The sequence below is a fragment of the Phalacrocorax aristotelis genome, chromosome 1 (genome assembly GCF_949628215.1).
Source record: "Phalacrocorax aristotelis chromosome 1, bGulAri2.1, whole genome shotgun sequence".
Classification (NCBI taxonomy): domain Eukaryota; kingdom Metazoa; phylum Chordata; class Aves; order Suliformes; family Phalacrocoracidae; genus Phalacrocorax; species Phalacrocorax aristotelis.
Window position 1 is genome coordinate 99,000,193 of NC_134276.1, and position 25,391 is coordinate 99,025,583.

At 42.6% G+C, this 25,391-nt stretch overlaps 1 protein-coding gene across 2 annotated transcripts; it reads left to right on the forward strand.

Moving 5' to 3' along the window:
* Window positions 1-1,868: 1,868 nt before the first annotated feature.
* Window positions 1,869-24,959, forward strand: TMPRSS2 (transmembrane serine protease 2). Of its 2 annotated transcripts, XM_075099548.1 has the most exons (15): window positions 1,869-2,086; window positions 8,963-9,119; window positions 10,359-10,429; window positions 11,264-11,462; window positions 11,779-11,862; window positions 13,310-13,429; window positions 14,746-14,875; window positions 15,957-16,067; window positions 16,911-16,954; window positions 17,653-17,827; window positions 20,068-20,243; window positions 21,219-21,314; window positions 22,678-22,820; window positions 23,417-23,569; window positions 23,750-24,959. In XM_075099548.1, the coding sequence occupies exons 3-15, from the start codon at window positions 10,415-10,417 to the stop codon at window positions 23,759-23,761; spliced, it is 1,458 nt and encodes a 485-aa protein (XP_074955649.1). In that variant the 5' UTR covers window positions 1,869-2,086; window positions 8,963-9,119; window positions 10,359-10,414; the 3' UTR covers window positions 23,762-24,959. The 2 variants fall into 2 exon arrangements, with proteins under 2 accessions (XP_074955649.1, XP_074955639.1); XM_075099538.1 differs by lacking the exons at window positions 1,869-2,086; window positions 8,963-9,119 and adding an exon at window positions 9,898-10,077.
* Window positions 24,960-25,391: the final 432 nt, after the last annotated feature.

Sequence of the window (25,391 nt, forward strand, 5' to 3'; positions counted from 1 at the left end):
TTCTGCCCAATTTTGTTTATAATGCATGAACTGATGTAATACCTTGGAAGTGGCTACATACAGACAATATCAACTTAGAGAAGAACCAGCCTATATATTTTATATCTCCCTTTCTCCTTTCCTGTAGCCATTGTGCAAGACATTTGGGCAAATCCAAAGTGAGATCCAGGATATTCTAAAGCTCCAAAGAAATACCTTTTTGAAACATAAGTTGTTAGGTGTCTTGGTCATTCTAAGTGAGCTTTGTCTTGAGAGAGGAACTAGACATCATCAGTACAGGAGTACCTAGCCTCCAAATTACTTTCAAAGAAAAAAAGATGTGAATTTCCAAATTAGAGAAATGTTCACCTTCTCGTGTAAGGCAGAACAGATCTCGAAGGATCTCTCCCTGAAGATCATGTGTCATCTCTCCTTGTGGCCATGATGCCAAGTGACAATTTGAAGGGCCATTTCCCTCCGTCTTGATAAGGAAAATTAACAGGGAAACATGACTGGATACCCTACTTTAAACCTAAAATATCTCTAAGCTCTGAAGGCCACTGACAGAGTTGCTGTAGATTAAAGAAAAGGACATGGCACACAGGTGGACACATCGGGAGAACTACAGAAGGTGACGATGCAGTTCATTTTGGTTGTGACTTGGGACGATTTTACAATCTACTTCAGGTGAAATTTGAGGTCCAATTCCTGCAACTGAATCCATACTGGAAAATTACTGAATCTTACACATCTTCTTTCGGGAGAGCATGATAGCCCTACAAAAAGGTTCAGCTGAAAAGCCTAAGATAAAGTTTCAAGTTGTTTCAGCCGATACTCCTTACGGTTTTGTACTAAAGGTTCTGAAGGTACATAGTTCTCTTCAAATAAATACATAGAGCTGGAAAAATACTGAAAGTGTGGTCTTGGCTTCTTGGTGCACTTAATGTAATTCCTTGATACGCATTTGAAAATATAAACAAACCCCAAACACTTATCATGCCAAACTTCTGTACTTTAATTTATCTGTAGTCTCTGTACAGCCGTGTTAAGCACAGCATGCAACAATACAGTAGCTAATTTGGAGCTGTTATTAGAAGCGAGTGGAATGTCTTCAAACACCTATGCACTTTTCCAGTCATACTCCAAGGTTTTGGGATATAAGTGGATTTTTTTTTTTTGCAGTGGAGCACTGCCTTGGCAGAGAAAAAACTCATTTTTAGATTTCCTTTACAGGAGAGTTACCACAAGTCACTAGGGCGTTATAAGTAATGTGACAATTGAGATTGCAATCATTTTTCAGGGTGTCCCTTTATTAAATAGTCCTAAAAGGCAAAAGGAAAAGGAGTTAATCTCCCGGGGCTGGGTATTTTATGAGCAAACTTTATCGGCTCCCGATCTGCCCTGTTCAGGGAAGGGCTGTGGTTTCTTATTTGCGTGCAACACCCCAAAACGCCGGCTGGTAAAGACTGATGTTTAAATTCCAAAAACCACGGCCCCTTCACCACAGCACGTTTAGGCTTGAGCAGCAAAAGCAAAGCCTAGGACAGGTCCGCCCGGCAGAGACGCGGCACCTCCGTCCCGAAAAGGGGTGGCCTTGCACGGGGAGGCACCGGCACCGCCGTGTAGCCCGACCTTCCCGGGGCTCCCTTGGCTTCCCTCCGGCTTGTTTTGCAAACTTCCGTGGGGGGAGGAGGAGGAGGGCCGGGGGAAGGAGAGCCCCAGTCCGGTGCGGTCTGGCTGGGGGCGGCTGCGGGTCCCCAGCGGGCAGGAAGGGCCACCCGAGCTCCCCCGCCGCCCAGCCCAGTCCCGCCCCCCCCATCCCCGGGAGGGCTGGTGGGCGCCGCCCCGCCACCCCCGGGCCAGACCTGCGGCGTCTCCCGCGGCCGCGGGGCGAGCGGGGCGGGCTGCGGGCAGCGCCCTCCTCCCCGCCGGCGGCGGCGGGAGGAAGGGGCCGGGCGACGCATCCACCTGGTGCACCTGCCCCCTCCCCGCCGCTCCCCCCGACTGGTAACTCCTCCCCGGCTCCAGCGGCTGCTCCCGGCTCCGTGCATCCCGTCCCGCGTCGCCTCGGCTCGGCTCCGCTCCCCTCCGGCGGCGGCAGCCCCAGGTAAGCGCGACGCTCCCCTCCGGCCCGGCCCGGCCCATTCGGGCTCTCCCCCGGGGCGGGCGGAGCCACCTCTGGGGCCGGGGGGCGCCGTCGCCCCGAGGTATGTGTGTGGGGGCCTCCCGGCCGCTCCGAGTTGTGCCTGCCGGTTTTAGCTTTTGATTAAAGAACTTCGGCTTTGCTTGGGGGGGAGTGCGGAGGGATCCCGGAGCCACCTGAAAATCCCCGTCCCGTGGGGTGGGGAGCCGGGCCCCCACCCGGGGCAGGATGCCGGGCGCTGAGATCCCCGAGGGCGCTCCGGGGCTGGGGGGCGGCCCCTCCCGAGAGCGAGAAAAGGGGGCGCCGGCTGATAAAATCGAGGAGGCACATAAGTTCGTCCCTTTCAGCGGTGTTTCCCTCTGCCTTACCCGGTTGCCCCTTTTCCGGAGCCGGTTTCCCTACTGGTAGGTGCAGCGCGAAAAAGCTGCGCTTCCCCGCGGACCGGTGGGCGAGGCGGGACGGGAGCCCAAGTAGCGCAGGAGGGGTGAATGGGTGCCGTGAAGTGAGCGTGGCCATCCGAGGAGGCGCAGCAGGAAAGGTGCGAGGTGCTTCACGCATGCCAACGCTGTCCCACCTCCTACTGCTCAAGGTGGAGGTCGCCCACGTTGCGATGAGGGGAACCGGCATGCTGCGAGCTTAGGCATCGTGTTTTTCAAGGTCAAGGAGCGAGTAGTCGCTTATATGGAGAATAAACCAGAAGAGCATCAAGGTTCGGGGGCCTCTTCATTGTGTGTTGATGTCACTGCTGCTTTGCTTTCTTGCAAGAGCACTAACTGCTGGTTACAGTTGCACAACTTGTCAGGTAATTTTGGAAGAGTAACTTTGTTGATAGAGTGCCTTCCCATGGGAGCCATAGCACTGGAAGTTCAGAGCCAAAGCTTTGGACGCTGAAATCAGCCCCACTCCACAACTCCCTTCAGGTGGCTTTACTGACGATCATAGCTTACCCAGACCTCGAATTTCACTTCAGATTTCTGGTTGGGTAAGTGTCAGTGAATTTAAGAGAGCATTTTCAGGTTATGTCTTTGTCCTAAGTATCCCTGTTTGCCCTTCGTAAAGTGACACTAACATCTTTAGTGCTTTAGAAAGAGCCAAAGGAAGCAGCTTCACCTCTGAAGGATGATTTGCATCAACTAAGGCAGTGTTAGGTGGGGGAAGGGATGGATGTTGTTTGTGGCATAGATCAATGAAACCAGGAAATGATTGCAGTTGTGGCTGTTATATGTGCATATCAATGTACAGGTGGACTAAGATAAAATTTGATGTCAAAGTAGGGCTTAACATGTCATTTTTTAATTTTCCCTTTTATTCTTACAGTGCTAAAATTATACTGCTACACAGGAAAATGAGCCTAGAGCAAATCTATTGTACTAGTCTAGCCTGAAAATGGAAATGTGTTGAAACTATGTTTGTGGATGTTGATGAAAAAACAAAGTGAAACAGTAGTCTAGGATGCTGGTCAAAATAATTCTTTTGGCTGTCCTGGAGTTATGGGCTCTTCCTCCAGTGTCAGTCAAGGGTCTGCCCACACTGAGTAGTTCCAGTACCACGCCAGTAGCTCAGCTGTCTGTGCTACTACATCAGTAATTCTCCCATGTCTTTGATGTGTGTATCCCTAAACCTATCTCTCGCAATACAAGACTCTCTGTGGAGTAAGTTCAAACCTTCTGCCAGCAGGCTTGGTTCTCTTTCTCATCTCCCATAGACCCCTTGGAAGTGGTTTACAGCTCCTCAGGATCTGTAGTTCACAGGTTGAAAACAGCTGACCTAGACAAATATCTAAATAAGCTTGATTTGCTAACATTGCTAGCTTTTATTTTTCTGTGCAGTGGGTACCTTCTGGTGCCTTATTTAGCCAATATTAATTTGCAACTTGAATATGGTAAACAAATATTCTTGAGAGCTTTTTTTTTCCTTGCCAGAGACTTTCAGTGCTGTAGATAGAGACTTGAATTTTACTGCCAGAAGATGAGGTTATTTACTTTTGCCATGGAAGGAGAAGGGCAGAGTCAGAACCAGGGACGAAATGTAGGGGAAGAAGGCTTTCAAATGCCAGGCTGGCTGTTGCTGCATCCTCTGGCAACGCTGTGATCCATGCACATGAGGTAGTGGGTGCTGTGGGCAATGGCTGCCTCTGCAATTGTTGCCTGACCAATAGATCCATCTGTTACGGTGCCAGAAAATTGTGCTTTTCTGGGCCTTTGGTCCTTTCTATTTCAGAACTGGCTTTTTGGTAGCATCTTCTGCCACTCATCATCCACTCGGCTAGGCAACATCTTTTCAGCCTCCTTTTCCACCCCACTGCTCCTAACAAAGGCATGGGACATACTTGTGATAGGTTGAGTTTCATGGTAACATCTGTTTTCAGAGAAAACAGATGATTATTTGTAGTATGAAAACAGCATCCTGTAACAGAAATGACGCTGCTATGATCAAAGCTTCTAAATGCCTTTTCTGTTTGCAAGTGGTAGTAGTATTAATCTTGGTTTGCTGACCTCAGGAATACTGTTGTGGACTTTATTTGAGCTGCTGGTAGTGTTTATCAAGAAGCACCATTTTTTGACACCTGTTGGTTAGTAGTTCTACGGTTTAATGATATTTTAGGAGCTAATCTAGAATAGCCTCAAAGCTATTTCTTAGGAAATCTAAGAATGCCAAGGCTCTTTGTGGAAACCTTTCATACAAATATTTACATAGCTCTTGTATAGTTCTTAGCAAGATGTGCAGTGTTACCACATGGGCATGCTGAGTAGAGCTTACTTCACTGAGAAGGTTAGCTGAAAGGCCAGGACATTGTAGGAACCTGATTTTGTTGACTTTGAGACACTCAGTTGCTTGTTGATTTGTTTTAGACCCCTGCCAGAGGATAAATTTTACCCTGTGGAGTACATTACATTTGCTTTTTAAATTATTGCAATTAAAACATCCAGTACTACTTCCTGAAGAATTATCAAGGAAATCTTGTTAATGAAATGAGACAAAAATGCTTATTTAGTTCCTTTGCTTTTTCATACATAACTGGATTTTTTTCAACCTTTCTCTACTTCATTTGCAAGTCATGATAATTTTTAGTGCTGCTCAATAAATAGGAATCTTGACCATGTTTCTTTTCTTTTGTCCAGGTAGCAGAGGTAGGAATCACCCAGTGTATGAAAAGATCATGTCAGTGAATCTGGAATAGCCTCTTTGCTTGTTTTCTCTCTTATTTTTTTTGTTTCCCCTCCTCCCTTTCCTCACTACCTTCATATCATGGTTATATTGTGTTTAAGGTTACTCTACCAAAACTTCTAGTTGGCCATAAAATGGTTGGGAATAAAAAAAATGAAAGCATACTTCCTTTCTAGCATCATCAACAAAAGCCATCATTTGTTGGCTTGTCCTTCTTTAGGGTTGAGCTTTGTACTGGAGTTACTCCTTTACTATCTTACAGTTTTGCCGGCTTGTTCACTTGCATGTGCTGTATTTCTTTACCTGGAAAAAGGGAACTGCTAATCTTTTGGATGTGACACTGTGTTAGTCAGTGTTCACATGGAATGTTTCAATGCTTTTATGCTTCCTCCTTTTAGAAGCTGCACTTGGCTTCATGTACTTGGCTTTTAATCATCTGTCCTTTCCCTTCTTACTTGTTTGCATGTGCTTGCTTTTACTTAGGTCTAACTGAAGAACTAGTTTGGCTTTTTTGGTGATTGTTTCTTCCATTGCCAATACCTGTCATAGAGCTCAAAAAACAGCTAATGATGTTTCTGTTTCAGGAAATAGCACAAAATTTGTATTGAAGGAACATGCAAATACAGGCAGTATACGGTGCCACTATAACTCTGGCTTCATTGGCCAAGTGCTATTCACAGTGTTATATTAGGATATCTGAAGGTAATGATTCCATTGTATTAATTTAGGCATGTAGGCATGGAAACAACATATAATGACCCCGATATAAAAGCTTGTGGAAACTAATAGAGCTTGGGTACTTGTGGAACTCTATGCCTTGAAAGCGTGGTACTGCCCTTAATTAACAATTACGACATGGTGTGTACTCAGGAAGTACCATTATTATTTCTGGCATGGAGAACTAGGGTAAAAGCCAGCAAGTCTGGTTTCATTAACAAAATTATGGTTAAATCTTTATATGGTTTCTTTGCCTTTCATATTTTGTGTTGTCTTTTTGGGATGTTGGCTCCTGGCTAGAGGACATGCGCAGTCTAAAGGAGCCATGACCTGATGCTGCTGTAAGGAGGCAAAAGCAGAGGCCCACCTTTTCCCAGAAGTAGAGAGGTGAGGGGCTCAGGAGGATGTGGTGGTGAGGACTACTTAGAGCTGAGCGGCAGGACTCTGTGGTTGGTACTTTTCATGTCTAGGGGACACAGTGGCTGTCACTGTGGTAGGGAGGAGGACAAGCCTTTGGAGAACTAATAGTCTAGGAAGTTTACATTCAATTAAGTAGTGTGTTATCAAATGAAGTACAGATCAACTCTACTGCAACTTTTGCTTACATAAAAAGAATTGATTTCAGAAATCCATAGAAAAACTAAAAAAGCCATTGGATTAAATTTGTTTTGAATTGATCTAATATTTAAAAATTTTTTATTGTTTAGGTTTTTTTTCATTCTGACAACTTTTATTGGAGAAAATTACATAGTTCTGACCCATGACAGAACTTTATTTATAACACTCCTAAGGCATATGTGAGAAGAAGCTATTTCAAGTAATAGCTGCGAGCTATGAGGCAGTATGTTTCACTGTATTAATCAGTATACTGTGTCAGTGATGGCTATAGGTTTATTACTCTTAATTTTCGCCTGTAATTGGAAACAGTAGTGTTATTTCTTTTGTTTCAGAGTTATGAAATGAAAGTACACCTAATTTTGGACCTTTTGTGTTGCTGGAGACCCAAATGCTGGTTCTGCTCCATCCATACTGGAGTCAACTGAAGTTTTAGAAATTCAGGGGCTTGACTGCATATGAGTGATGGGTCCCTTTTGTTATTTGGGTATACATTTTCCAAAGCTAGAAGGTGTTAGCAAGCTGACCTGCAAGGCTCTGGCTCCCTGGGCCTTGTCTGTCATACCTTCAAGCCTGCTGTGGGGGTGAGCTCCATCCCTGTTTCTCTGTGTGGGGATCTCTGTACCCTTCAACTCCATCAGCTCACTGTAAAGGACTCTTGAGGTTTGTTTCTTCACATGTACCCAGTAAAGTGCCATTATAGCTTGGCAGGTATCAGGAGGAATAACTTGCAGTAGGAGGGGAGGATAGTTGTGCATTCCCCCTAAATGCTTCTGCACCAGAGTGGGCTTATGATACTTTTATGTGGGATCTATTTAAATCTGTCTGATATGTAAGGTGAGTTAGAGGCCAAAGTATTGGACTGAGATAAGACAGACCAGTCTCTTCTAGCTCTATAGTTGTTGGGATGGCGAGTGTTTGACAGGTCAGTTTATTTCTCTATGACCCAGCTTCCTTACTTGTGAAGTTGTGGCAGTATCCTTGGCATATTTGTAAAACATTTTGAAGTGTGTAGGTGATGTGTTTAAGAAAACTAGACTATGCCATTATTAGATGCTATGCATCAATTTTTGCCTTGAACATTTGCAAACTAACAGGAGCCCAGTAGTATTAATTTAATCTGTTTTAATACACTGGCAAACGTGTACTTGTAATACCATGGAAATCTGTATGTACCTATGACTTCCCTGTGTTTTGTGGAGTGGTAACAGAAAACTGTTATTAACCAGAAGCTGTATGGGAAATAGGTTGACAAGAACTAAATTGGGAGTGATGGTTGAAAGCCAGCTAAGAAACAGACATATTACAGAATCACAGAATCACAGTTTGGAAGGGACCGCAGGGATCATCTAGTCCAACCTTTCTAGGAAGAGCACAGTATAGACAAGATGGCCCAGCACCCTGTCCAGGTGACTCTTGAAGGTGTCCAACGTGGCTGAGTCAACCACTTCCCTGGGGAGATTATGCCAATGGTTGACTGTCCTCACTGTGAAAAATTTCCCTCTCGTGTCCAATCGGCACATCCCCAAAAGCAACTTGTGTCCATTCCCCTTTGTCCTCTCCATGTGACTCCTTGTAAAAAGGGAGTCTCCACCTTCTTTGCAGCTACCCCTTAAGTACTGGTACGTGGTGATGAGATCCCCTCTGAGCCTCCTTTTCTCAAGGCTGAACAAACCCAGCTCTCCCAGCCTACCCTCATATGGCAGCTTCCCAGTCCTTTGATCATCTTGGTGGCCCTTCTCTGGACCCCTTCCAGCCTGTCCACATCCTTTTTGTACAGTGGGGACCAGAACTGTACACAGTACTCCAGGTGTGGCCTGACAAGCGCTGAGTAGAGCGGGATGATGACTTCTCTATCTCTGCTGGTAATGCCCTTTTTGATGCAACCCAGCATCCTGTTGGCCTTTTTGGCAGCCCACTGTTCGCTCATGTTGAGCTTTCTGTCCACCAGGACCCCCAGGTCCCTTTCCACAGAGCTGCTCTCCAGCCAGGTGGATCCCAGTCTGTGCTGCACTCCCGGATTATGTTTTCCCAGGTGCATATTTGTTCCTCAGTTCATTTAAAAACAAACAAACAAAAACAACAGCAAAACCCCCACCCATCCACAAAAAAAAACCCACAAAAAACAACCACAAAAACCAAACCAAATAAACCCCCCAAAAAAGAGTGAGGAAGGCTGTCATCTGCCAATTTGCAAAGCCTTTCAAATGACAACATAAAAAATATTCATGTTTTCCTTTGTTCATGGTACCTGTTGGCTTACCTTAGAATCACCACCTAGCATTCTTATGTCTGCTATCACTAAACTTCCTAATCCTTTTCCCCTCCCCTCCTTTTCAGAGAACAAGGAATAAAAATATCTTCCTCTGACTTGTTGCTTGTCCTCTAAGCTGGGCAGAGCTGTACTTCCCAACCCTGCTGTGAAGAGCTGAATAAGGATGGATGCAACATAAAGCAGAAGTCCTGAAACCTGAGTCACCAATCTGATGGACTTACTGTAAGTAGCAGTAAGGCTTGTTTTTTACCTGTCTGCTATGCAAATAAGAGTTCAAGAGTGCATTATCATTTACTTTTTTTTTTTTTTTGCTAGTGCTAATAAGCAAATACCTGAATCAGCCTTCCTAAACTGTCACAAAGTATTTGCACGAGGTGCCAAGCTGCTGTTGAAATCTGCTTCAAAGACACTTGCAGTTTAGTTTTGGGTGAGATGACACCTTGGTACAGGTTCTAAAACATAACCTTGTACTTTGGGCTGAATTATGCTGTGTCCTAATGCAACTGCACTTTATAGTCATGGCTTTCAACAGGGTTATGGCGGTGTGCCTGTGTGCAGCATGCTGCTCCGCAAGCTGGAGAAAAGCATTTCTCAGTGCGTGACTGAGGCACTTCCTAGGCGTTTTTTCATGTAGAGTAACATTATGAAAGGATTCAATAGATGAAATTATTTATTAAAACGATTGCTTGTGGAGGTGTATAACTGCCTGTTTTAGAACTGCGGCAGCAAATATTTTGTTTCTTGTGTCTTTGCTAATCTGTGGTTTTACTTAATGTTAATGTTTAACTTTAAAATAAACTGCTATATGCTTGAAACATTGGATGTAGCTCCTCTCTTACTCTGTCTGAAAAACTTTTGTATTGGCATGGCATATTGTTTCCCTGCCATGCTTCTCTCCCTGTTTTTGGTGTGATGGCTACAACACACAACAAAGAAAACAACTGTTTTCAACATATAAGAGTGAAAAAGATGTGGCTTGTGGGGCTGCTAGCCGTGGCGTTATCAAATGAGTTAGCTGAATTTGTATTTCCTGATGCTTTGTTCATATTCTCGTTCTGTGTCATAAACCTCAGAGGGATACATGAGTAAGTGTTGAGAGAGGCAGGAGGACCTGAACTTGGTACTGACACCATGTGGATTGTTGCCAGGATATTCTTTAACTCTCATTCTGTCAGCGAGGGTGAGCACTAACTTAATCTTCTCAGTTTGTGTGGCGCTCGTGTTAATGAATAGTTGCCACTGTATAATCCTCAAGGCTGTATTGAGAGGATATTGAGATCCGATTTCCTGCTGCACCTTAATTTGTACCGTCTCTTGAAATACTTCCGTATTGCCCCCCACCCCAATTTGGCGTTTTTCCAAATGAAAGACCAACAAGAAATGTGGACAAAGCTTCTGGTTGTGATTGTTTTCTGTGTGGTGTTTTTTTTTCTGTTGTTTGGTCTTTTTTTTTAAATATAGGTTCATGCTTTAGTTCCAAACACTTGAATTGTTTCAGTACTGCTGACAAAGGAAAGATGACCTCTCCTGTAGTAAGTAAACAAAATATTAAAAATATTCCTCTTAAGTTTTTTTTAAATGAAGCTTTATTTCTTTAGGAGTAACAGCCTATTGAGTGATGTCCTGGTTAAGAAGTTTTTAATGTGGAATATTTGTTGTGTTTTCTTTTGTGCAAAAAAGGAAAGATATACTGTAACGCAGAAGCTCGAATTAACTAGTATTTCAAGTGCTCAGATACTCCTGGGAGAGATATATGCTTTTAAAGCTTATTTTGGAGGGGTGGATTGGAATGGCTTCTAACTAGTTCTTAAAGCTCTTCCAGGATAAATATTCCACAACCTGTTGTAGGCCAGTGTGTTCCAGAGGTAGCTAAGGTATACCTGGTGTTGTCATAGGACAAAATGGGGCAGTAAGCATTTATCCTAGACTTGGACAACTGCAAAACAAAGGCTGTTACTTGTCAGCATTTCTCTTGAGGATGGTACTGCCTAAAACTGTCCTTGCTGCTTATTTCCACCCTGTCAGATGTTCCAGTGCAATGGTTTGTGTGGCCAGCTGGAGGGCTGGGTTCAAGAGTTCTTCTTACATTGAGTTACTTTGGATCAGCAAACTGAGCTCTTAATACGCCTTCCAGCCTCACTCTCTGTTATTTTTCTTTATTATTTGAAGTGCAAGATATTAGGCATGTACTCTAAATCTCTAGTCATTAGTATGTGTATGTATGGGTGGTGTATTTCTGCATTGGCAGAATTACTTAGTAGGGTTCTGAATGTAAATGGCATCTGAAACTTACGTTGTTCTAGCTGAACTCTTGCCTCTTGTTTTTAATTTTCTCCTGTTTCCTTCCCCTCAACATTATAATTTAGGGTCAGCCGCCATACTATGAAAATCATGGCTTTCAGCCAGAAAACACCTGTTCTGCCAGGCAGCCAGTAGGTGCTAACCTGTATCCACAGTACTCCTCAACAAGCGCTCCGTCAGTGCCAAGCTACGTCCCAAGAGTTAATACCCATCTGCCGAGTAGGCCAGTAGCACATTCGTCTGGGATAATAACATGTGCGTCAAGTAAGTTTTGTCAGGATTTCTTCCAATTTTAGACTTGAAGTCTTCCAAAGTAAGATAACAAATAAAAGGCATCTTCCCTTCCGGCTCCCATATTGAAGGAGCCACCTTCCCAGGGATGGAGAAGTAATAGCTGGCTGGGATGTCGGTGTAACTGGACAAGAACGTGGGTGATTTGAAGGAAGGGTGGTGAAATGGAGAAAAGTCTGTCTGGCAAAAAAAGTCTCTTTTTAATGTCAAGGAAATAGATCGTGCTGGTGGCTGGAAATGACCTTATCTGTGAATCTAAATTCTCTTTTTCTCATTGCTTTTGTTGCAGGTGTAAAGAAAATCATAGTAATTATATTATCCATTTTAGTAGTTATTTGTTGTGCAATTGCTGCTTTCTTCATCTGGTATTATGGTAAGAACTTTTTTTTTGTTGTTCTGAAAGAAAAGAGATATTAAACTTCTGAAGTTAGAAATATACATTCTTATCTTCCATTTTATGCTGAATTAAGGACAGAAAAGTGTTTGTTACCCATCTCCCGAGACATGAACTAATATTGCTTCCTAGTGGTTCGATGTTGCTTGTGGGGTGGGTTTTTTTCCCTTTGTTTCTTTTTAATGACAATGCTGCTGTCACTTCTCTTTCCCTTCATCAAGTAAATATGTTTCTGACATTAAGTGATGTCATCAGCTTTTTGACTCTTCTGGAGCAGCTTATTCAGATGCCTTCTCTGGAAAGCTCCAATCTATCTGGAAAAGCTGGTGCAGTACAACTGTACAGCACCATAACTGTTAGTAAAGAGTAGTCTGATCTCTTGCAAGGGTTTTTGCCCTGGGGGATAGCTGGCACGTGACTGTCTGTGACCAACACATTCTGCGGTGCATTTCATTAGGGAAGTCACTGCTGTGCATCCTCTCTAAAATGGAACTCTGTTCCAAATCTGAACTTCACTTAATTTCAAGCGAAGGAAGGAGACTGAGGTAAATTTGAATACCTTAACTGCAAGACTGTATATGATCAAGATATGTTTTATTTTGGTAAAATGGGACCTCTCTTGGAGCAGAAGTAATTCACATCTGTTCATTTGTTTCTGTGAGGCTTTTGCTTTGGAAGTGTGTTAACGTTGTGTGAGCCCAGCCTGGCTCACCACTGTAAGCCATACCACAGATGATATGTTTGCCTTGGAAGTCATCCCCAACTGGGGTGACCGAGTTCTGAGGCTGGGCTAGAGCAATTCTGTTCGGCTTAGATGAGGTTTGTCTTGTGCTGTCTTACTTTCCCTTTCAATGAAAGCCACTTTTCAGAGGAAACTAAAAAACAATTTGCTCTGTTTTTAGGAGCCTCTCCTTTCTGCTCTGTGCAGGAAAATAAAGGAAGAGAGAAAGGAGTTTTAAAACTATTTAAAATATTTAAAACTATTAGGATGACACTTTGTGTTCTTAGTGGTTTTGGTTTTTTACTCACTCCGATTTATAGAGGGTGAATGTAATCTTGTTTTAAATGGCAGCAAAAGGATGTAATTGGAGTAATCACTTTCTTCTTTTCTGTTTATAAGTGTTATGCTTTGTCAGTGTAAAGCTGACTCCTTTTAGACAACTTAATGGTGCGTGCTTATTCAGAGGAGGCAGTGGATAAAATCCAATCAGCTGCATCAGTGACTTAATCTGACAAGTGATGTAAAGGACAGAGCAATGCATCTTCTGTTGTGTCAGGCTAGGTCTCCTCCCATCTCTGAGTTTAAGAGCTCTTTCTGATGTTTTGGTCTATCAAAGCGGAATACTCCTTAAGATGAGAGTTGGCAGTTGTCACCTGAGGCTAAGCTGATGTTTGGCTTAACAGCTGTGTTGCTCTCTCCCTGCAGTAGACAACCATTGTCTCGGCTCCTTAACAGAGTGTGGATCTTCAGGAGCATGCACGGTGCCCTCAGAGTGGTGTGATGGAGTGATCCAATGCCCCAACGGGGAGGATGAAACCCGGTGTGGTGAGTGCTGGCAGTCAAGGTGGGGGAACCTTCAGCCAACTGCAAGAGTTTTTGAGCAAGATATCTTGTCCAAAGCTTGCCTAAATTACAATAGGGCCATTTTAGCCTAAGTTATATCTCTAAAATGGTTTGGGATGTTTGAGTGCTTTGAAGCATATATCTAGATATTCAGTTTGTTTACAGTCTGATTGAAAAGCTGAAACAAAATGACTGACTCAGGGGCTTGAGCTGTCTTAACTTTGAATCAGTTTTTAAAATATTACCTTTTAATTTGAATGGGGTTTGTGAAAAACTGAATGTAACATTGTCTCTGGAATAAACAGTCTTCGTTGACTACTTAGTAGAACTTCAGGTGATAACATAAATCTGGTGGTCTTCAGCCAGGCTTATCTTTTTCCACATATTTTGTATTCCTCATTCTCCCAATAAAGCTTCAACTACTTCATAACTCCTTTGTGTAAGAAAGCCTGGTCCGATCAGTGTTTCCAACTGAAAAGGTGCCAGGGGAAGTTTTAGTGCAGAACTGAAGGTGGAGACATCATTGATTTGTCCATTCTAAAGGTGTAGTATCTTGTTTCTAACACTTGTGTTGTGCCAGTGCCACTCTGGAAAACTCTGGCTATGCTCTTATTCTCTCTCTGGGAACTTTTATTCTGCACATGCCTTATGCAGGGTTAACATTTACTGGCATATGCTTTAAAGCTGTTCCTCTTCATTTCGTTGAATAATGGGTTTTTGGAAAAGCTTGTTCAGTCTCTTCTTTTGTGGGAACTATTTTATATGAAATTCTTGTGCAAATAAATACATAATGGGGCATGGAATATCAGAGCTAATTGCTCCTTGTTACATTCTTGCTCTACAAGCACCTGTCTGAAGAAATTTGGTGTATTAAGATATAATGTAAATATAGTAAATAGGTTATATTTTGTTTATACACAATATATGAGATGTTAAAAAATGTATGGTTGTGTAGGTAAAAGATAAGGGAAGACTTGCTATTGCAATCTTCTGCATTGGTAGAATGTGAAAGATAATTTTGAGCTTAAAAGCTGAAATGAAAATATGAACACTATATTGTACCCTTGCGTTTTAAAACTGGTAGTTCTTAAATTGCCTTACACAAAAGAATTAAGTCATGGAGATATTTTTGTCCTTGATATTACTCAGAATTTGAGTAGAAGGCAGCAGTAAATTAACACCAGTTCATACATACAAGCAAATATTATTGATACCAATACTTATAAGTAAATAAGAGCAGTAACATAGCGTGTGGTGTTCTTCGTTCAGTTTTTTTTTTCTTCTTCCATTTCTGGCAGTTAGACTTTTTGGACCAAACTTTATCCTGGAAGTGTATTCACATGTCAACAAATCCTGGTATCCTGTTTGTCAAGATGACTGGACTGACAATTATGGGAAGATTGCATGTAGAGACATGGGCTACACTGTGTAAGTCTAACCTTCGTCAGCCTTTGCACATACAAAGAAAGGTTAAAATTTGTCTCTTGCCATTTTTAAGCATGCGTATCTGAAACAAAAAGCAGTTGTCATCTAGTTCTTTTGAACCCAGGTGGGTCCAATTTTAACGATGGTAGCTGTTACAGAATCAAAATGAAATGTTGCTCCAGGTAACGGGGTCTGGCACGCATGCAGTGGTTACTCAGTGGGGTCACTTGTATCTAACACATTCACTCACAACCATCTTCCAGAGCTCTCTTCAGTTGGTAGCAGATCATCATAATTGCTTGGTAACATCTAGTCTGACTTATCCTGTCATCACCAGTATTACATGGAAAGCCTTGGTCTTCTGAGGACATACATAACACCAGCTCCTGTGGAAGATCACCATAAATATTAGTGGCCCATAGTGCTGCCCACAGTATCCCCACATAACGGCATAGCCTAGGTTCCTCTGCGGTTGAAATATTTGATGTTGCCTCTCCTGATACAGTTGGAAAATGGTGTCTTCTGGTACACGTGGAGTAATGGAGTGAATTTATTGCCCAGGCAGGCAGAACTTGCGTGTTCCCACACTGCGTTGTGGTGCTCTGAATTAAGGTCTATGAACTGACAATGACTGCAGCAGTTCCAACTCCAGTAAGACAGTCCAGCAGCAACTACACAGAGCTGGTCCTCAGCTAGAAAGTCTGGTGGAACAGCAGCACTTGCCACCCCTGTTGTTGTCACACAGAAACATGGCTGTCATGACTTTCTGGACCTGAACTCTGCTATGCTGTGTAAATGTGCCAGCAAAGGCATCTCTTCATCTTGCCCCTTTTCATGAGTCTGAAGATTCCTACCATGTATGCATATTAGATAGAAATATTACTTTAATTTAGTAACTGTTTGGGAAACAAAACTTGACAAATGCTTAAAGAATCTGAGTCTCTGACACTGTACTACAACACTGGTATTTAATTAAAAAATTATTTTTAGTGTTGTTCATGTCAGAAACTCTAGCTTGGCACAGTTTATTGCTTGTTTGAAAATGGAAACTATTGGCTTTCCTAATATAATTTCTGTTTTGCAGAGATACGTATCACTACAGTGGAGGAGTAGCAACTGAAGGCAGCTTTAAAAGCTACATGAAGTTGAACACAAGTTCTGGCAATATAGACTTGTACAAAAAGCTGTATAGCAGGTATCTTTGTTTGTATTAAACTTCTTTCCTTTTTTCAGGGTCTTTTCAGCTATTGTAAGAACTGTAGCTTCTGCCCATAGCGTGACGGAAGCACATCTTTCAACGGGGATTGTTAGAGGGAAAGAGACTTTTTTTCAATCTGATTGCAGCAACTGTTCTGCCTCCTATTTAAAAACACAGCTGTCACTTTTCCAGCCTTCCTCACCTCATTTAAAAGAGATGATGTCCCAACCTGTTCCCTCTATGTTCTCTAGAAGCTTGCCATGTCACAGATATTTTTCTAAGGCTCTTTGACCATCAAGAGTTTCTGTATGGTGACAATAGCTACCAGCAGTAACACATTTGCAGCAGCTGGTACAGCTTTTTTTTTTCCAGTCATGTGAACACACAGCATGCAAAATGGATTTTTTCCTGTGGAAAGTATTTTTATTCTCATCAAACAACTCTAAACAGTCTAGTTTCTAAACCTGTAGAGTGCTGTGCCAGCAAAGTTCCCGTAGCTCCCTTTGTTTAGGTTCTTCTACAACTACTTAGTCAATCAGCTCAACTTTTTCTCATGCTGTTATTCATCTTGCTCCTCAGTAGGCTTACAAACCTTTTGTACTGGTGACTGCAGTCTTCCACAAGACAGTTTTGGTGAATGCAAGAGATGGTGGAGGCCAGATGGTTGCTGGTAGGGTAGTGTAGAGAATGAAGAAGGGAGGGACCCCTCAGCAGGAAGATGAGGGTTAAGGTAGGGCATGTATCTGGAAAGGGTAGGAAGCAGCTGGAGGGTGAACTTTGCCCACCATTTGCTTCACTGTGTGCCTAATATCCTGTTTGTTTTTTTGATTTCTATTGCAGTGATTATTGTGCATCAGGAAATGTGGTTTCTCTGCGCTGCATAGGTACATGACTGTGTTTCTCAAACTTCTGCTTGTTCATGTTTTGAAATGCTCTGGCTGGGAAATCCTTTTGAATCAGCATAAATAATGGTTGTCTTATGATGGGCAGATGATTTAACTCTGATTCCCAAGTTTCAAACGGTGCAAAGGAGCAGGGTGTGGGAGAGGAGACAAGGAAGATATTGGATCCCCAGTTGCCTTTGTCTTTGCTGCCTCTGATTCCTTTAAATGACTTGCCTGCAGTGGAGCTCTGTAGTCCTCACCTGGCAGCTGTGGTGGGACATCAGTGGTGCATCAGCTCTCCAACATGCGGCCATTGGGTGGGCTGTGCTTCCTGATGATGATGGCTGTCATAAGGTGACTCCTGGCTGTTGTCTGTTTTGTTGCACAACACAAAGGTGTGTGCCTTGCCAGACATGCTTGAACACCACACTCAAAGGTGTAATGAACCACTACTTAATGGTTTGTGGTGAACTGAAGGTAGCAGCTACCAAATACTCATCTTGACTCTTGCAATGTGAAGGGGATCTAGGCTATGGGAGAATCAAGATCTTGGTGTCCAGGGCCCGGGCCCGAGCTGTGGCATATTGAACACCAGCAGTGCAGAGGTCAGACGGTGCAGCAAAGCCTGAGCTGCAGAAGGCATCTTCCAGACCAGCTCACTCTAACTAATGCCTCTGTGTATGTAACTGACTCCTTAGAGTGCGGCCTGTCCACTAGAAGAGTGAACATGATGAACAGAATTGTGGGTGGCAGCGAGGCAATGCTGGGGCAGTGGCCATGGCAGGTCAGCCTCCACGTGCAGGGCACCCACGTCTGCGGGGGCTCCATCATCACCCACCAGTGGATAGTGACAGCAGCACACTGCGTGGAAGGGTGAGTCTCGCCCGTGTGGGCACTGGAGCGACCAGCCCACTCGTTTGTCTCTTGAATGGCAATTTTTCTTGCTTCAGGCTGAAATGCACAAATTTAGTTAAGGCTCCCAACTTTCTGCTTTCAGACCGAATTAAATACCATTCCTCTCTCCCCCCTGCCTTAAATGCAGGTGCTAGGTGTACAGCATTTTGTCTATGCAGTAGTATGGTTTTCAAGTTTTAAGGGAAAATTTGTTCTGGAGGAGGCTGGCTGCGGATCATCTGTCTGCTTTCTGCAGGAAGAATATTTTATTTTACTTGTTAAAGGTGGAAATTAAATTGGGCAGTGGTGTTGGACACAGATACGCACCCAAGTTAAGATGCAAACTCAAGGCACCAAACTTAATGCCGGACAGTACAATGTTTTCATGAAGATGTTGAATGACACTGTAAGGAAAAACAAAGACAAGGAAATAAAGAAAAAAAATCCCAAACCCTTAGATATCGCACAACTGTATATATGATCAATTTAAAGATGACTGTACCATTTATTTCCTCGTATCTTCACGCCACAGGGTAGTAAAGCCCAAGTCAGTATTAAATGTAGATTTATACCTATCCAAGGAGCGCTTTACATAAGCATCAACAAGAAAAATAACTGGTGCTTTGTACATTTTTAACCTAGAAAGGAGAGTTGAGGTACCCTGCATACAGTGTTTAAAAGGTGTTTAATATGTGTGTACATATGTTGAAAAGGTGGCAGCTTCTGCTGGAGGGAAAACCCACTAAGCAAAAACGCTTTTTAACGGTTGGTTGGCTGGATCACAGTTTGAGGCTAAGCCAAGTTAAAATAACTTTGACCTTAACCTTGAGAAAGGAATGCAGGTGTTCATTTTCATGTGATGATCTTATCCCTTCTTTGTTTTCTGATTTGAGCTCCGTAGTATGCAAAAGCTTTAGGAACAGCAACCAAGCTGTAGCTGGCACAAAACTAGTTTTCAGTCTTGATTTTTTTTTTTTTTTGAGGGGGGATGACTTGCAAGCACTACAGCCTTGGCAGTTCTCATGGAGGGAGTTTTAACACTTTTGGGGAAGTTTTCTCTTGAGCATTCATAAACTGTGCTGGAGTATGAGAGACTACTTAAATTACAACAAGCAAGCATGCTCAATATGTAAAAAAAACCTACCAAACCGAACACCACCACCCCCCCCCAACCCCCCGAATTTGAAGGAATTTAGTGAAATTCCTTCACTAAATCATGTTTTTTCTAATTCTGGCTTCTGCTGCCCTTGCGTGCTTTGGATAATACATGTGAATACACTGACGTGAGACCTCAGAAATAACTGCTTGATCCCTCAGTCATGGAAATCAATAGACTTCAGTGTTGCAGCCTCAGACTATAATATGCTGTGCTGATTGACTGTTGTGGTTTAGCCCCAGTCGGCAACCAAGCATCACACAGCTGCTCACGCACCCTCCCTGCTCTCAGCAGCATGGGGGAGAGAACCTGAAGAGCAAAATTTAGAAAACTCGTGAGTTGAGATAAGAACAGTTTAAAAATTGAAGTCAAAATAATAACAATAATAATTATGATAGTGATGAAAAGGGAAACAGAGCAGGGGGACAGAGAGAGAAAGAACCCAGGAGAAACAAGCGATGCAACCGTTCACCACCTGCTGACTGGCGCCCAGCCAGTCCCTGAGCAGCGATTGCCGCCCCTCAGCCAATACCCCAAGTTTACATACTGAGCATGACGTCGTATGGTATGGAATATCCCCTTGGCCAGTTGGGGTCAGCTGTCCTGGCTGTGCCCCCTCCTGGCTTCCTGTGCACCTGGCAGAGCATGCGGAGCTGAAAAGGTCCTTGACTAGTGGAAGCACTGCTCAACAACTAAAACGTCAGTGTGTTATCAACGTTATTCTCATACTAAATCCAAACCACAACACTATACCAGCCACTAAGAAGAAAATTAGCTCTATATCAGCTGAAATCAGGACATTGACTAAGGGGGATAGACAGTAATACTTAAAAAAAAAATCATCTTTGAAACAGATTATATTTATGAAACTAGAGCCAAGCTTTCCCAAAGTTTGATGCCTTGCAATTTGTTTACCTTGTTCTTCAGAAATCATAGTCAAATGCATGTGTGTTCTTGGTCACACATGCATTTGACTACCGTTTCTGAAGACGATTTTTTGAAGGTCATAATCCATGACTCATTACCAGAGAAGCAAACCTTCTAATCTTTCTTTTTTCTTTAGACAATTTTCTGACCCGCGCAGTTGGAGGGTTTATGCTGGGATTCTGAATCAGAATGAGATGCTCTCAAAACATGCATACAGAGTGAAACAGATAATTTCCCATCCAGATTACGATACAGATTCTAAAGACAATGATGTTGCCCTTATGAAGTTAGAGACGCTGCTGAGTTTTACTGGTATGTATTCTGCTCTTCTTAAGGAAAAATCCAATGGCAATGAGCACATCTTTTAAAACTTCTGAAGTTCATCCTTGTAGATACTTACAGAAGGAACACAAAATGTGGGTAGAGACACCGTAGAGGTGAAGACAGAGGGCACACCCTCTGATTTTCTAAGTAAGATTTGTTTAAATCTGGTACGTGGTAAGGGAGTTTGGGCTCATCTCAATAATGTACTTTTACCCCAGAACGCTGTATGGTACTTAAGTATTGTCACTCCTTTATGTGCAGTCTCGGTATGTAGTGGTGGACCAGCTGACTAAACCCTAAATGAAGTTACATCAAATAACAATCGGGGAAAAAAAAGCCCCAACCAACCCCAAAACTGAGAAGTTCCTTTCTTAAAAGTAGATGTAGGTTGTTTGTAAGCATGCAGTAAAAAACAGAGGACAAACCATTATTTAAACTTGAAGTGCTTTTTGTGTACAGGTCCTTTATATATCAGTGCATCAGTTTAAAGCTACTAGAAGTAATCTGGAGGGGCTCTTCTGCTGAGAGCAGGGAGGTTGGGTTACTGGGTTTTTGTGTTTCACGCTTCTTGTATTTAGGCATTGAATCCTGCTTTTATTGTGATTATTTTCAGCAGCGTTTTGCAAAGAGAATGTGGAGAGGTAGTTGTCAGAAGTTTTTCTTCTTTGTACTCTACTGATCAGAAGAGCTAATGTTAATCGTTCTAGTTAGCCTGATGAATTGAGCTAGAGTCATTCACTTTGAGGTGAAGATTAGGTCGCCATCTGGGAAAGGGCAGCTGGTAAGCTTTCTGCTGCTGCCTGCATGCCCAGTATTGCTTATTTGCAAGGAAGGTAAAGTGCAGAGGAAATGCACGGTGTGTATGTATTTAAGTGGTGGTCATGCTGAGATATTTCATATGAGTTTATTTTGAATTATGTCTGGACACGTGGCATTACAGATGTTACTGTGTTTGTTTTGTAGATACTGTCCAGCCAGTTTGTCTGCCTAATCCGGGAATGATGTTCCAGCCTGATCAGCCATGCTGGATATCTGGGTGGGGAGCAGAGCACCAAGGAGGTAAAGAGTGGCTCTGGAATATTTTGGTCTTCTACATAAAGACCTCACCTTGAGTATTGTGTTCAGTTTTGGGCCCCTCACTACAAGGACATTGAGGCACTGGAGCGTGTCCAAAGAAGGGCAATGAAGTTGGTGAAGGGTCTAGAGAACAAGTCTTGTGAGGAGCGGCTGAGGGAGCTGGGGTTGTTTAGTCTGGAGAAGAGGAGGCTGAGGGGAGACCTTATTGCTCTCTACAGCTACCTGAAAGGAGGTTGTAGTGAGGTGGGGCTCAGTCTCTTCTCCCTAGTAACAAGCGATAGGACGAGAGGAAATGGCCTCAAGCTGCGCCAGGGGAAGTTTAGGTTGGATATTAGGAAAAACTTCTTCACCAAAAGGGTTGTCAAACATTGGAACAGGCTGCCCAGGGAGGTGGTTGAGTCTCCATCCCTGGAGGTATTTAAAAGACATGTAGATGGTGGTGCCTGGGGATATGGTTTAGTGGTGGACTTGGCAGTGATAGATTAGCGGTTGGACTCAATGATCTTAAGGGTCTTTTCCAACCTTAACGATTCTATGATTCTATGATAAACCAGTCCTCTTCAGTCTATGAATAACTGTTGCATGGGCTGACTGGGCAGTTTGAGCCAGACCTGTTGATATGCTTTTTTTTTTTACCCGTTTACAGCCCCTAATATTTACAAAGCAAGTTGTGATATGTTGCATCCAGCAGACTGCAAAGGAGCCTCAAATCAGTACCAGGGGCCAGAAATATTCACACAGGAAGTAATTCTGTGCCCCTGCTAGCAAGGCCACCTGTCCTGTAACAAGGGTAGCTGTATGCCAAGCCAGTCCATTGTGGACATGGGAAAGGGCAGGAGCCTGCCTTTTCCACCACTTCAAGCTAAAATAGCATGATGCAAGTAAATTTGTAAGTGAAAAGGAAAGGGAGAAAAGATTTCTTTCAGTATGGGTAGGTACTGGGAGGGGAGTGTTGGGGAAGCTGGACCCTGAATATGGGACTTGCTGGCAGGTTGTGCTGGACCATGAAACTGAGGGGAGGTCCTCTTCGTCTCTCGCAGACTTCATGTGCTTTTAATAGCCCTGTAGATAACACAATTGATTTGAGGCTGGAGTAGGCAGGTAGGTGCCATGCTCTCTTACTTTACACACACTGACAGCAAAGCAGGGTAACTCTTTGACCTCTTGAAAGGGAGTTTTAGTGTCACAGTTGTCTCTGTGGAATGGGCACAAAGTGTCCATCCCAATGTTTCTAGTAAGTTTATTTCATCTTGAACAGTGTTAGCTGCTGGGATTTGTAATAGCAATGTAATATGATGCTTGTACTAATTTTGTCTTCGTGTTTTTGTGCATGTTTCAATTTTAGGTAAAACATCAAATAGGTTGAATTGTGCTAAGGTGTCCTTAATAGAACGCTCTAGGTGTAATTCTGCCTCTATCTACAATGGTATGATTTTTCCTACAATGATCTGTGCTGGGTATCTAGAAGGAGGAACTGATTCCTGTCAGGTAATTATTCCTAATTAACAGCTAATAACAAACTGATTGTTTTTGTGGTCTTACCAACAGGCTTTTTAAATCATATCTTAATTACAAACAGAACCTGTGGAAAAAAAACAAACAAAAAACAACCAAACAACAAAACAGGCCAACCCTACTGTTTTGGTTGGACTTCTAGTTCCTTTTGTGGTGCATCCCTTTGAAGCAAAAGCTCTCCCTTTTATTTTCTGAATGACTGCCAGTGCTGAGTTCTTGCTAAATACCCAAAGAGGGTGAGGTAGTCCTTTTTAATGCTTTAAGGATGTTTTGTTATCTGGTACTTGAAACTGAACGAATGCTCTTCATAATCACAGAAATACCCTAGCATTATGCTTGTGAACAAGAAAGTCAATAATGCCTATCTCATTTGGTGCTTTGGGCAAACAATTTTCATCCCTCTTGCAAGCAGCCATCATTTAATACTGTAATTGCCATCACATTTTGTATTAGTAACTACCTTAAAATGGTGGTTAGCTTTTTTGAAACTTCATCTGTACTCCTGAAGGGAAGCGGATTGTGTCTTTCCTGGTGGCCAGGTGGCTAATGATATGCTTGTATTTGTGCAGGGTGACAGTGGAGGTCCGCTAGTAACTCAGAAAAACTCCTTGTGGTGGCTGGTTGGAGATACCAGCTGGGGAACTGGCTGTGCTAGTCCCAATAGACCTGGAGTGTATGGGAATATGACTGTGTTTACAGACTGGATTCATAAAAATATGCAGGTAAATATTTGGGTGTTTTTAATAATTCTTAATGTCCCAAACACTGAAACTTGATTTTATCTATAAAAATAGACAAATGTGACTTGTCTGCTAATGAAGCTATTCTGTTGAAGCATCCAAGTAATTGATAAGACAGTCTGTCAGAAGAACCTTTGTTGTTTTGTTTTGTTTTTTAAACAGGCAAACAGATGACAACACTGTCTGTCCTTCTTGCTGACTGACATTTCTGAGAAGAATAAATGAAGCCATGGGTGCCTGGGATATTTATTCACTTTGCAAATGATTTTTTTTTTTCCTCTTTGAAATTTCTTTTCAAAAATAACATGAAGGATTGCACACTCGGTTCTGTGCTGGCTACAGTGACTCGTCTTAATCAATGAAGCATTATCACAATGAGTACCTTTCTTCTTGTGGTGCCTGGCAGAAAGTCGCTCTGTCAACTGCTTGCTGAAATGTCTCTCATTAGTTGAGTACCTTTCACTTGATAATCAGGTACAGGTTTATAATGGCAATTTTAATCACAATTTAATTTAAGATTTTTGTAGCAGGATGCTGAGACAGTTGGTTTAGTGGTGTTTTAAACTAAATGTTAAGTAACGTGGACGTTGAATCTCTGAGCTGCTGGTTGGCAATTTAAAAAGAAATAAATGTCTTTTGGTATATATGAAGGGAAGTTTTCATGCACTACAGTAGAAGCACAGAAAAAAACCCTGTATATTCAGGTAGTTAAAAATCCTCAGGATCTCGACACAGCAGTCATCCAAGTCAGAAATTAAAAAGTGCTGTTCTGCCTTAAGCTGCTCTGAACCCTAGAAGGGCAAGACCTGCTGTCACTCTTGGCGTAGGCCACAGAGAGGGATGCTCCGGAGCTGTAGCAGGAAGCAGTGAGTTAAGTGACCCGATGGCGAGGTCTCTGGCTGCGCATATCGAGGTTGACTCTTGAACTCTCCCTGCTGTGAAAGGCAAAGGGCAAAGTTTTTCCGTAAGGCTGTGTCCCTAGTGATAGACCTCTGATTGCAGACACACGTACAGAGGCTGGATGTTTTATACAAAGAAACGTGACTCTGCATTTCTGTGTAACCAGATGAACTACCTCATTTATTGCATTTGGCTTTTAATTCCTTAGAGCTCTCCTTTATGTATCTGCACGTATGTTTTTAGCAAAATGTAATTAATATCAGACTGCCACCTCAACTAGGATTTTGAAAATAATTTATAATCATAGTACAGAGGATCAAAAAGCCATACAAAGACAATTTTCTTAAGAAGGATAGATCTTTTGAATGAAGTGACTCTACTAGTCTTTTGGTACTGAAATGCAATTATCTTGCATGTAAACACTGCACCAAATAAATATTTCTTTTTTAATAAATAATTTGCCTTAATAGTGGTTTATATCTGTTTGCTTGGATTTTTTTGGAAGCAGTTGCTGGATTCAGTGTCTGAAGTGTTTTGAGAATCTGTTTTAAAAAACAAACAAGCAAAAGCAGAAGAAAATGTCTTTAGTGGTTCTGTCTGTCCCGTGAAAACATTCAATTTCACAAGTCAGAATTAAATAAGGAAGTTTAGTCTGAAGTCAGTGGGTTGAGGGAGCAGCACCCTATTTTGTTGTTGTATCTCATGGTGTGTGAGGGGCCTCTCTTCTCTAGGGGTGAGACAGGTTGTTTTTAATAGCACATAAGCATCAAGTACACCTTGGCGGATATGATGAAGTAGTCAACAAATTATAAAGTATTTTAAAAATAGAAATTAAATAAATTGTTATTGTATCAGGCTTTTTAATGGCTTCTGACCTGCAGCACTGCAAGTCAATAGTAGCAAA